Raw genomic sequence first — 13,529 nt, 5'->3', positions numbered from 1 at the left:
TTTTTCTTCACAGACTCTGCACTACGAAAAACGCCAGATACCGCAGACACATTTTTGGCAACTCTTGCCCACTCTCTTTCTTTATCGTCGTGAGAGAGCGAAGGTGAAAACTTGCCGAATAAAACAGGCTTTACCTTTTCAACAGAGCTTATCAAAATTTCAATCTCTGCCGCACTGAAATTAAAAGCACGCCGTTGTTTCTCCATTTTGATTGTAGGTTTAATGTTACCTCAGAAGCAGTTTGCGTGTGGTTTGTTGCTTGGTAACAGACCTGACTGTTGATTACCGAACTCAATGGAGCGGTTTAAGATCTCCTAACTACAGTTAAGATGAGATTTTGTAAGATAGGATAAGAATCCTAAATCAAGTTAAGATTTGCTTCTGTAATACGAATTTGTGAAAAATCCTAAATTTACTTATCATATCTTATGTTAAGACCTAAGATAGAAAGTTTCTGTAATACGCCCCCTGTTTCCCAAAGCCTGTGATTTGAAACTTGTGTGTTGACCCCATGTTAAAATGACCCCACCATAGCCTCCTTTATCCTGTTGTCCGTGCATTTTACAGTGAGGCACACAGTCTAAAAAAATGGGGCTATATGGCACTTAAAGTGTTGCTTAGCTCGTAATCATAGGGGAACCACTTTTGGTGTTCTGTATATGGTAGCAGTGCTATAGCACCTCAGTCAGCAGTACTATATAGCACCTCAGCCAAAGAACCGCTGAATAACCACTGAAGCACCAAGATTTGGTGCTATACAGCACTTAAAGTTGCTCCCCTATGATTACGAGCCAAAGAACCACTTTTAGTGCCATATAGCACCATTTTTTTTTTTAGTTTATTTCTTTGTGCAGACAGAGATATTGTTCTTTCATATGGTTTTACATGCCATTTTGGATACAGTGATTATAGGGCTATGATGTTTGTCCATGTATCTACACGGTAAATTAAGAAATGGGAAAGTAAAGTAATAGGTAGTGAAGTTACTTTTCAAATGCAGTAACTAGTAAAGTAATCTCATTACAATTTACAGAAGTAACTAGTAAATAATTACTTTTTTTGAGTAACTACCCCAACACTGATATATTGCATAAATACCTAGGTTAGGTATTCCTCTTTTTGGGTATTTTTGGAGATTTATGATTAATCATAAATCCCTAAATATTAATACCCATAATTCCCTATTGAGCTAAATTTTATTGAATAATATGTAACCCTAACGCTACATAGCCTAGAAATCTAGACGCACCCTAGTGGCAGCAAATCTAATTTGCCACGAGTGTAGTCTAGCAACTCTGGGTAGACCTGCGAGCTGGAAAAACCAGACTCTGGTCAGGCCAATCACATCGTGTATAGAGTCGGTGGGCGGGCTTAATATAATGACGGAGCAGAGTTGCGGAGGTTTCCAGGGGATACACGTAAACAAAGAAGCTGACGAACAGCAGCCTTTCGAATCGGCTTTGGCCGCGACTCTGGAAGACTTGGAGTTAAGCTTTTCTTTGAGGAAAGAACACAGAACGGCACTGAAGTCATTCTTTAGAAAGGAAGATGTGTTCGGAGTTTTGCCGACCGGATAAGGCGAAAGTTTAATCTATCAACTAACGTTAGCTCCACTTCGGTTGGTTGTGGCGCTATCCAATTGCGTGCAAAGGGAATTTGAAAGACAAACGTTTATCCCGCCCCTCGGATTGAGCCCTGTCAATGGTGAGTTTCCAGACCCAACATCTTGAAGTGGGTCTGGCTTGTCAGGCTAACCAGCTCCTCAACCCGGGTAGCTATAACACTATACCTCCTCCTCATTGTAAATATCTAAATGAACCTTTTTTGATCCAGAAACACACAATACAACATGTGATGCTGTAGTCATTTATTCATGTAGAAAGCAAAGATAAACAAAGAAGGGTAAATACACACCCCGCTGGATCAAACTGGGGTTAAGAATCAGGTGAAATTTAAAAACCATTTCAAACCTTTACTGAATGTGCACTGAAACTGATCTTTTATCTTGAGGATAAAATGTCCATAGGTAAAATTAAACTAATTAAAAAAGTGCAACATTAGAATTGCTCGGAAAAGAGTAGTTTGGTATTTTGCTTGTAGGATCAGTGGACTGTGGTGTAACATCATCTCATTCCACTCTCTCTGGCAATGAAAAACAGAAGAAAAAAAATTAAGACAATGTACACATTGTAACAGTTTGGTTCTGGACAAGAAGCACACGATGACGAAGAAAATAAATGAAATAGCTTTTAATCATAAACACAGGAGATTCAGGAGAAGGGCAACCAAACATTAGCACTCATACTTACATAAAGGACAGGGAGACTCTGGATCAATACAGCCCATCCCTTAAACGAACAGAGACAAACAAAATAATTAATGAACTCACGTGGAAACTAATGAACTAATCAACAACAGAGAAAACTAGGTCACAGAGGGCAGAACTAAAAACACAAACGATCAGACATGTGACACACGTAGTATATGTATTTATATATTTTTATATATATATATATATATATATATATATATATATATATATATATATATATATATATATATATATATATATATATATATATATATATATATATATATATATATATATATATATATATATATATATATATATATATATATATATATATATATATATATATATATATATATATATACAGGGAGTGCAGAATTATTAGGCACGTTGATTTTCTGATCGTATTTTTTTTCCAGGCACATTTGACCAATTCCAAACCACAGTAATCCTAATAACTACTATTGATTTAGTATTTAATAATGTATAAGTGATATATAATTGTTCATGAAGGCTGGAAATGAAAATCACCTTATATTCAGGTGTGCAGAATTATTAGGCATGTTTTCTTTTACAGATAAATTGAGCCAAAAAAGAGATTTAACTCAAGGCTTGTTACATACATTTTTTTGTTATTCTATTCTTAGGTGACAGGAACAGCAAGAGGTTAAGGAGAAAAAAGACAATTTTTTTATTGCAATACTCTTTCTTTATTTTACTTAAAAGAATTGAAAAACCTTACTTAAACTTAAAACTTTACTTAAAAAAACCCTTGTACACATTCCTAGTGTATTGGATAATATATAATAAATATATATAAAGATTTACACTGGCAGCTCAGAGCTGTACAGCAGCATTTAAGTCTGAAATTGAATGAATTAATGTAAAAATAAAACACTACATAGACTTCACTATAAAATATACATTAATTCTTAGCTACTGTATTAGTTTTTCAGTCAAGAGCAGTGAGTGATTTTCTCTGTCTTTTGTTGTTGTATTAACATTAAAGGGATATTTCACTCAAAAATGAAAATTCTGTCATCGAGAAATGAATACAGGTTTGGAACAATATTAGAGTGAGTAAATAATTACATAATTTTATAGGTGAACTGTCCCTTTAAAGATCGCGTGTTCACTGCCCTGTTGTCAATTTAAGACCTGCGTGCACCAGCATACAGACACGATTGCGATTTTACTTTCACTTTAGACATAACCGACTGTGTTTATGTTAACCTTGTGTGTATTTGACAGTATTAGCGCAGACGAATACTAGTAAAGTCCAGTAATCACCTGTTTGACAGGCTTTTAGTGCGCGCGCTCTGAAAAGCGCATGTTAAAACCGCGCACGCTAATAAAACCGGCAAGGCTTTAAAACGCATGTAAATAATGAAATTTCGTGATTGTGAATAACTATAGTGTTCCGTGAGTATAACTCTACCACTAACGTGTGATGTGAATTTATGTCGCGTTGTTCAGTATATTGGGATGGAGGCAAATGATAGAATTTGTAGAAAAATAATTAATTAAATGCGAAACCGAAAAAAAACGCAATTCACAAGCGCGTATTGAACCGTGAATGCCATACCGAACGGTTCAATATTATATTGAGAATTGTGGCATCCCTAATATATATATATATATATATATATATATATATATATATATATATATATATATATATATATATATATATATGTACACCGTCTCTCTCCTTTTATCACTCACCTGCATACACCTCAACCTCACACAGTGTGAGAAATTCCTTGTGGAGTAACTTGGGTATGAAAATATTGACATATCGGCCCTTAATAGGCCTAAATGCAAATGTTTTTGTCTTTCCAGGTGGGATGGACTCAACAGTTGCAGCTCTGTGAAGACACACAGTAACAGAGAAATAGAGATGGGCGCATCAAAACAGCATGAAGCATATATTAAATATACTTCTGTCAAATATAAGTTTGTATTAAAAAGATTCATTCAAAGTCATTGTATCTTATTTACTCATTTTCTAACCAAGTATTAAGAGAGAGAAAATACTTACAGCTCATTATCGTTGCCATTATTGTCCAGCCAGTTGCCGATACGGATCTGAGCACCATTTATCCTCTCTGCAAAACCATCTCCTCGATTAGTGATGCTAACTCTGGTTACCGCTTGTTCTTCCAGCAGGTCAAGTCTCCACCAGGGGTTCCTCTCCTCTCTAGTATGACTGCATGACCCACCATCCATAATTGAATTCCTGTTGCCATCAACAGCATTTTGAGCATCTGCCTTGAGCCGCGGGTGTGTGGAAGACTGGACAGCTGTGCCTCCGAGAGCAAGATTCCCTGTTTAACATAAAATAATAAACAATAACTTTTTTTTTATTTAATGTGCTAAAGTATAATCCCAATATAATAGGAAAAATAATGCTATATTATATATAAGCTACTTTTTTGTTAATTTGCAATTTTCCTCAATAAAAATATATATGTCACTGACAACATTCAAAGTAATGAAGAACACTCACTTGGAGCACAAGCGTACTTTGGTGTGTACTTTTCTGTTAATAAAATAACAGTTATACGCACATTAATAAGCACATTAACAAATTATATCACAGTCGTCTTCTCTCTCCGTCACTTACCTCCAAACACCTCGACCTCACACAGTGTGAGATATTCACTGCGCGCAGGAATAAAAATGTTGACATATTGCCCCATAATAGGCTCAAACTCAAATGTTTTTGTCTCTCCGGGTGGGATGGACTCAACAGTTGCAGCTCTGTGAAGACACACAGTAACAGAGAAATAGAAATGGGCACATCAAAACAGCATGAAGCATATTAAATATACTTCTGTCAAAGACAAGTTTTTATTAAAAAGATTCATTCAAAGTCATTGTATATTATTTACTCATTTTCTAACCAAGTATTAACAGAGAGAAAATACTTACAGCTCATTATTGTTGCCATTATTTTCCAGGCTGTTGCCGATACGGATCTGAGCACCATTTATCCTCTCTGCAAAACCATCTCCTCGATTAGTGATGCTAACTCTGGTTACCTCGTAAACTTCCAGCAGGTCAATTCTCCACCAGGGGTTCATTTCCCCCTTAGTTTGACTGCATGACCCAACATTGAAAATTGAATTCCTGTTGCCATCAACAGCATTTTGAGCAGGTGCCTTGAACGTCTCATTTGTAGAGGACTGGACAGCTGGGGCCCCGAGAGCAAGATTCCCTGTTTGACACAAAATAATAAACAATTTTTTTATAATGTGTGTCAAATTATTTATTTGTGGTTAGTAACCATATAATAAGCCGGGGTCCTGATCAGCCTGCCAGGGTTAATTTTGACACAACAACCAATAAGGGATAACGTACATGAAGACAGTTATCAAATGTACAGTAAGAATATTATATGTGTGTTACTGACAACATTCAAAGTAATGAAGAACACTTACTTGGACCACAAGGGCACAATGACATGATCTTTTCTGTTAATAAAGTAATGACAGTTAGACACACATCATTAAGTACATACATTTAATCTGGTTACAGATTTTTAAATCCAATAATTTTTACTTGTATTATTCTAAATGTACCTGTGGAATCAGCGACGCACATCCCAGTAAAAAGTGTTAAAAACAAAATCCCATGAACGGCCATCCTGAAATAAGACACAACAACACATCACCTCATCTGAGCATATGAAGGAATCATTTTCAATTTCTCATCCTCATTTAAACAAAGAAACTGGTGACTAACCTGCCTCCGTTCTTTGGGTTTTAATTGTCTTTGCTGAATTTGCTCTAGTTTTAACTTATATACACTACCGGTCAAAAGCTTTTGGATGGTAAGATGTGTTAAATGTTTTTAAAAGAAGTCTCTTCTGCTCACCAAGGCTTCATTTATTTGATCCAAAATACAGCAAAACAGGAATATTGTGATTGTGAAATATTTTTACTATTTAAAATAACTGTTTTCTATTTGAATATGCAATTTGTTCCTGTGATCAAAGCTGAATTTATCATCATTACTCCAGTCTTCAGTGTCACATGATCCTTCACAAATCATTCTGATGAGGATTTGCTTATTATCAATGTTGAAAACAGGATTATTTTATGAATAGAACGTTCAAAAGAACAGCATTTATTCTGAAATAGTAAGCTTTTGTAACATTATCACTAGGTACTGTTCAAAAGTTTTTTTTTGTTGAAAGAAGTTAATATATTTATTCAGCAAGGATGCATTAAATTGATCAAAAGTGACAGTATAGAAATTTATAATGTTGAATAGTTTTATATGTATTAAATGTTCAGTGTTATTTAATCAACAATATTGTTTAGCCACATTTTGCCCTTTTTTAAAAGACAGATTGTCAATAAAACTGATTCTTGTTGAATGTTCTCTTGTCATTATTGGATTGATTATTTTGTGTTATTTTGAAGTATGAACGTGACATTTACTCTGATATTATGTTTTTGAAAAAGGAAACATTCAACATTAATTAAAGAACAGTAGCGTTACAAGAGTGAACGGCTTAAAGTTTAGTGCCAAGATTTGTGCAAATGTATCACTAATAAAACTGATCAACTGTATTCAATACATTTTCATTTCTATTATAATTGCACCCTGGTGTAGAGAGTTCATAAACATTCATCACTCACCTGGAAATCATCAATGAATCAGCCTCACAGAAGACCTTCACAATTCAGCAGTTATCTGTAAATAATACATAGTAAATAATAAGTTTTATATAATAAATAAATTACATTATTAATATTTGTTTATAAACAATTGCTATATTTATTATTTATCCAATACATTATTCATATGAGGAATATTATGCCCTATCAAAACATTACAAACAAAAAATGTACCATTAAACATATGAATATTAATCCTCACCAGCAGTCTATGTAGAGGGTCCAGTTGAATAATATTGTACTCAGAATTGATGCTCTATTTATTGGTGAATTAAGATCCTCCCAACCAAAAGAGTCTTATCTGATATCAGTAAAATCAACATTAAATGGACCTATTACAAAAGATTTCCTGTTTTTTTGATACCATGACTGCCCTAGTTCAAACATTACTTTGCAGTTTGAACATTCTGACACACAAAGTGAATCGCCCACATGATTGTACACAAAATGATGCTTTATTTCGTCCTTGATCATGTCACGTGACTGTGAGACAAATACACTCCTGGATACGGGGCTTGGAGATTGTGCTGTGTGTTTGATATGCGCCTCGAAGCTTCAGTGTTATTCATAACATCACTAGCGTGTTTTGTGAAGAGCGCAAACTGCAATCCAGGGGAGAGTCCAGAAACCTTCAAGTTATGACAAACACAATTCAGACAGGACCAATTTGTCAAATACTTTGAGTTTATTGAAACACAAGTTATCTTTGGTGGTATGGTTCCTTTCTTGCTCCATAATTAATAGAACATACAAGAGCTTTAGCATTAACCCCCCATGGAACCATCAGCTTGAATGATACACAGATGATTAGTAATGCTATTAGCAACACTATTGTTTGGCCGATTTTTGCTTAATTATTAGAGACAAATTGTCAATAAAACTGATTATTGTTGAATGTTCTTTTGACTCTATTATATACTACATCTTTACACCCTGACTTGTCCAAACAAAAGTTTAGTTATTAGTAAAATCTCCATTGCATATCATGCTCTATACAAAGTGCATAAAGCAAACAGAACTGGGAACAAAGAGGATTGGAACGTCTATTAAGAAATCAAAACTAAAATTAATAGGAAAAAGAAAATAATATTTTACAAAGTTAAAATAAGTGAATATAAATATGATGGTAAAAAATGTGGAGTACAGTCAATTAAACAATGGGTAAGAAATCAGACTAAACTCCTTTTATTGATACATTTGAGTCCTTTTTAACTATGCAAATGTAAATTATTTAATAATTTTTTTCTAGGCCGTTCATTCGATTAATTAGTTACGGTAAAAAATAACGCATTTAACGCACTTGCCCTGCCCCAGACCTTAGGTCATCTAACATTTCATACAGTTGATTGATGAAGAATATAATGCAGGGCAACAACTCACTGTGTGAGGAAGCCTATAGAATGCAGTTAGAATGCCCCTAAAATTCAATCTATGGGGCAAAAATGCCCAAGTTTTTGTCTCAGGGTGTTTTTACACTGGGCACGTTTGTTGTGCTCCACATCAGAGCACGATTGTTCCCTCCGGTGCGTGAATACATTGCAGGCTCACTCTTGCTCGTATCCAAGGTAAATAATCAACAATATCATGTGTTTTATTGAACTAAATACATCGTCATCTGATAAAACGGATGCGGAGGTTACTTTTCTAGCGCACCAAGTCAGTGAATCATGGGACAGTTTGAGCGCAAGTTGTGCAACCAAACTCAAACCACTTCCTTCAGGCAGTCTCGGGTTCAGTTCCCCTGAGCTCAGCTCACCCGGGTCCTCATGGAAGCTTTCACATTACCAATTTTTCATGTGAACCGTGCCCCGTTTCAAACTAAACTGCCAGTGTGAAAACACCCTCACATTTACATCATTATATGTATAAAAAAAATATATATAAAAAAATCATAATTTTACAGAAAATAACTACATTTTTACAGTATTTATTAGTAATTTTAAATTTTGTTTAAAATATGTAAAATTACAAACAATATTTGTAAACTAGAGGTGTAAAGTTTGTAAACAAACTTTGAAGTTGGCTTGAGCAAAGCTGGAACATAATTATTTACTAATTTGTAGTACTTTTATGCTACACTTACAGCCACAATTATTTTAGCATATAACGACGCATGCGCGAGAATATGACGCAGATCCGGCGTTCGGACATATGACCCAGAAGCGATTCTACATTGATCGTGCTTTAAGTCTCGGCGTAGTGCTCAAAATGGGGCTTAAGTGTGTATTTCATGGATTCCCGAACACCGGCGCTACGTCATATTCTCGCGCATGCGTCGTGGAGGCATACACGGAAGTCGAGAACAAGTTGGAAAAAGGTGTTATTTTGATTTTTTTTTGCGCACAAAAACTATTGTCATCGCATTGTAAGATTATTGTAGAGCCACTGTGGTGAGATAGACTTTGTAACGACGTTTTAAGTGCCTTTCATGGATCTTGGAAGTGTCAATGTACTGAATGCCAATGGAGGCCTGTCTGAAGCCTTTCTCAGCCATCAGCTTTCAACTAAAATATCTTCATTTGTGTTCCGAATATGAACGGAGGTCTTACGGGTGTCCAACGACATGAGGGTGAACTAACCCTTTAATGGTTTTTATACTGTACAAACTGTACATTCTATCCCCCTACACTACCCCTATGCCTACATATCGCACGCACACACACACACACACACACACACACACACACACACACACACACACACACACACACACACACACACACACACACACACACACACACACACACACACACACACACACACACACACACACTACCCCTAAACCTACCATCACAGAAAACATTCAGCATTTTTACATTTTTATTAAAACATTGTTTGATATACGGGGACACATGAAATGTCTTCATAAACCATGATTATGTTGTTATAAACACCCCTCCAACACACCCATTTCTGAGGCTTTGCCCATTTCCACTGACTGACATCTCTGATGTGTGTGTCGTGTTTCAAGCAATTTCAAGCATGCTAAGAGCCTCAAAAACAGCCAAAAGATGATTAAACTTTGACACACTGCCATGGCAACAGTATTTAAAATATCAGGAATACATTCGTATGTCTACATCTGCCATGTTTTGTCATTATACTGATGAAGTTCGAAGTAAATCGGGTGAAAACAAGACAGTGATTTAGCATTTTTGAAAGTGACACACTTCCTGCTGCCAGTTGGTGGACACACAAACACACACACGTTTGTTTTTGTGAAATGTGAGGACATTCCATAGGCGTAATGGTTTTTATACCGTACAAACCGTATTTTCTATAACCTTACACTGCCCCTGCCCCTAAACCTACCCATCACAGGAGACTGTGCAGTTCACTTTCTGTGCAAAAAAAACTTGTTCTGTGTGATTAATAAGCATTTTGAAAAGTGAGGACATGGGGAATGTCCTCATATTTCACCCTCTTTTTGTAATACCTATGTCATACCCATGTCATTATACACATTTGTGTCCTGATATTTCACAAAAACATGCCCACACACACACACACACACACACACACACACACACACACACACACACATACCTACTTAACCACAATGTGAGGACGTATGACTGGAAACCCTACCTTTAGGGACACCCCTTTCTGAAGGGTCTAGAGACAAAAGAAAGATATGACTGCACTGCTGGAGAAGCTGTGATCACAAATATCACTTGATTTTATCAATAAAAGCCTTCCTTAAAGACCTGATTTTTTACCTTCACTTTAGGGACATTATTTTATATGTCACTTTTGGGGACATTATACACAAACTCTGATGAAGTCATACTTTGAGGACATTGGTGATACACAAACTCTGATGAAGTCATACTTTGAGGACATTGGTGATACACATACTCTGGTTAAGGTATACTTTCAGGACATTGTTGAGATGTTATATATTATTTATCCTAAGAAGACAGAAGTAGAATATTACAATTCAAAGTTCCAATACTGGACAGTGAAATCAAGCTAGTGCAGAGATACAGGTGTGAGAGAGTAACTGGGTTTCTTCTTTTCTTCAAGATCACTGTAAATGGGTAGCCTACATTTTTTGTCTGATTTGTAGCTTGAGATCAAGTGCCTTTGGCTGCTCAGTTGGGGAATGGCAATTAACATTCAGAAATATTATTGATTTGACTGATTGACTATCAGAAGCAAAAGATGAACAGAATTGAGCTGAATAATGACACTATTGTCTTCAATTTCAACTGTTAAACAGCTCTACAGAAGTCATTTCATAATTGTTGAAATTTGCAAGTTATTTTATGTGTGTGAAGCTCCTTTGAAACCATCTGCATTGTATAATGCGCTATAGAAATAAAACAGACTTCACTTCATGGCAGAGAACCTTTCACTGACCACCGGCTGCATCGACTGTAAACTAATCATTATCACAAAAACATCTTAAGGAGTTTTCCTCACCAGAGTCATCTTTGGCTACACACTGGGGTTTTAAGACATTAGTCATGTTCTTCTGTAAAGTGTAGTAATTGTCAAAAAACTCTATACAAATAAAAATAGTGACACACACACTCCGATTAAATGACCCTTTGGGGACTCGAGTGACACACACACTCTGATTAAATGACCCTTTGGGGACTCGAGAGACACACACTCCGATTAAATGACCCTTTGGGGACTCGAGTGATACACACACTCCGATTAAATGACCCTTTGGGGACTCTAGTGACACACACACTCTGATTAAATGACCCTTTGGGGACTCTAGTGACACACACACTCCGATTAAATGACCTTTTGGGGACTCAAGAGATACACACACACTCCGATTAAATGACCCTTTGGGGACTCTAATGACACACACACTCCTATTAAATGACCCTTTGGGGACTCTAGTGACACACACACACTCCTATTAAATTACCCTTTGGGGACTCGAGTGATACACACACTCCGATTAAATGACCCTTTGGGGACTCGAGTGACACACACTCCGATTAAATGACCCTTTGGGGACTCGAGTGACACACACACTGATTAATTGACCCTTTGGGGACTCGAGTGACACACACACTCTGATTAAATGACCCTTTGGGGACTCTAGTGACACACACACTCCGATTAAATGACCTTTTGGGGACTCAAGAGATACACACACACTCCGATTAAATGACCCTTTGAGGACTCGAGTGACATACACACTCCGATTAAAATGACCCTTTGGGGACTCGAGAGACACACACTCCGATTAAATTACCCTTTGCGGACTCGAGTGACACACACACTCCGATTAAATGACTCTTTATTATTATTAACATTCTTGGACACATTATGTTGAACGTGCACATTGCAGTTTATGACAAAATTTATATATTTTTTTAAAGAACAATGAAATATTAACTTGGAGGTGGAAATGCTTCTCAATGCCCAACTATCCTCTGTACTTCCTCATCTACCCTTCTTCAAAATCTCTCTACTTCCTCCTTTACATTCTCTCCTCCCTCTTTACTCCTCTTCATCCTCTTTAACTCTACTCCTCCATCTTTTTACCCGCTTTACTCCTCCTCTTCATCCTCTTTAACTCTACTCCGCACTCTTTTCACCCGCTTTACACCTCCCTCTTTTCATCCTCTTTACATTCACTCCCTCTATTCATCCTTTATATTAGCTGTGCTGGACATGGGCTGTGGCTGGATGTAACCTATTGGTGAGAGTTGCCGTGTGCAGACGAGAAGAGCTGAAAACTGAGATGTGATGTCAGACACTTTCTGCTTCCCGTAGTGACGCTCATGCTAAGTTTGCATACTTTACCACAGCTGAAGTGGAATAAACGCATTATTTTCCAAATACACCGATATTTCAGAGACATTTTCATTCAATACATGCACTGCTTAATACAGTGTCTGTTTGTACAAGAATAAAATTCAACATAAGCCTAAATACCAGTGAAGTGGGGTGTACATTGTTTTATTTTGATGTTATAAAGAACAGATTTGTGATCCTTAGTGGAACTGAAGGTGTGAGAAGAAACATGAAACGCACGTGATCGTTGTCAATCGGTGTACTCTGCCAATCGTGGATTAGCTGTGTCATCAGCAGAGCTCGTGAGTCGCTCTGGAGAATCTGCTCTGGCTGAGTCCTCCTGCTCTCCAATCGCTCTCGCTATACTCTGATGCCTTATGGCACAGTCACGGGGGTCGCTGTCTGAAGTCGGACACAAGTTCTAACCGTCAAGCACTGCTCAAGTTAGCCGCTGATCGTTCTGTGCAGCGCTGCATGAAGTCCAACAAGCCTAATGCTTTTCTTCCCTCCCTCTTTACATTCTCTCCTCCCTCTTTACGTCCCCTTTACATTCTCTTTACGTCCCCTTTACATTCTCTTTACGTCCTCTTTACATTCTCTTTACGTCCCCTTTACATTCTCTCCTCCCTCTTTACGTCCTCTTTACATTCTCTCCTCCCTCTTTACATTCTCTTTACGTCCCCTTTACATTCTCTCCTCCCTCTTTACGTCCTCTTTACATTCTCTCCTCCCTCTTTACATTCTCTTTACGTCCCCTTTACATT

General features: G+C 36.8%; 2 protein-coding genes across 2 annotated transcripts; both read right to left on the bottom strand.

Annotated features, from left to right (window-relative positions):
- Positions 1-1,853: 1,853 nt before the first annotated feature.
- On the bottom strand, positions 1,854-4,632 carry LOC307130993 (fucolectin-1-like). Its single transcript, XM_079824356.1, has 4 exons — positions 4,353-4,632; positions 4,037-4,179; positions 2,310-2,348; positions 1,854-2,142 (listed from the first exon to the last, which is right to left on the bottom strand). Coding segments are annotated over exons 1-4 (372 nt in total). The 5' UTR covers positions 4,541-4,632; the 3' UTR covers positions 1,854-2,140.
- Positions 4,633-4,797: 165 nt separating this feature from the next.
- Positions 4,798-7,016, bottom strand: LOC307131124 (fucolectin-like; the record flags this gene model as incomplete). The annotated part of the gene is made up of 6 exons (XM_079824613.1): positions 6,961-7,016; positions 5,896-5,960; positions 5,755-5,787; positions 5,246-5,531; positions 4,938-5,074; positions 4,798-4,853 (listed from the first exon to the last, which is right to left on the bottom strand). Exons 1-6 carry the CDS (start codon positions 6,969-6,971, stop codon positions 4,798-4,800), a joined length of 588 nt encoding a protein of 195 aa, XP_079680739.1. The 5' UTR covers positions 6,972-7,016.
- Positions 7,017-13,529: the final 6,513 nt, after the last annotated feature.

This window comes from Gobio gobio (assembly GCF_949357685.1).
Source record: "Gobio gobio genome assembly, chromosome: 8".
In the NCBI taxonomy this organism is placed as follows: Eukaryota; Metazoa; Chordata; class Actinopteri; order Cypriniformes; family Gobionidae; genus Gobio; species Gobio gobio.
Note: the sequence above shows the minus strand (reverse complement) of the source record. Positions and strands in the feature narration are given on the sequence as shown.

Bases quoted from the DNA above. Each gene is read 5' to 3' on its own strand.
- LOC307130993 (XM_079824356.1), bottom strand. From the start codon at position 4,540: ATGGATGGTGGGTCATGCAGTCATACTAGAGAGGAGAGGAACCCCTGG. The intron at 4,180-4,352 runs GTAAGTATTTTC...GTGTCTTCACAG, and splicing joins AATGGCAACGATAATGAGCT to AGCTGCAACTGTTGAGTCCA. The intron at 2,349-4,036 runs GTGAGTGATAAA...TGTTCGTTTAAG, and splicing joins TGAGGTTGAGGTGTATGCAG to GGATGGGCTGTATTGATCCA.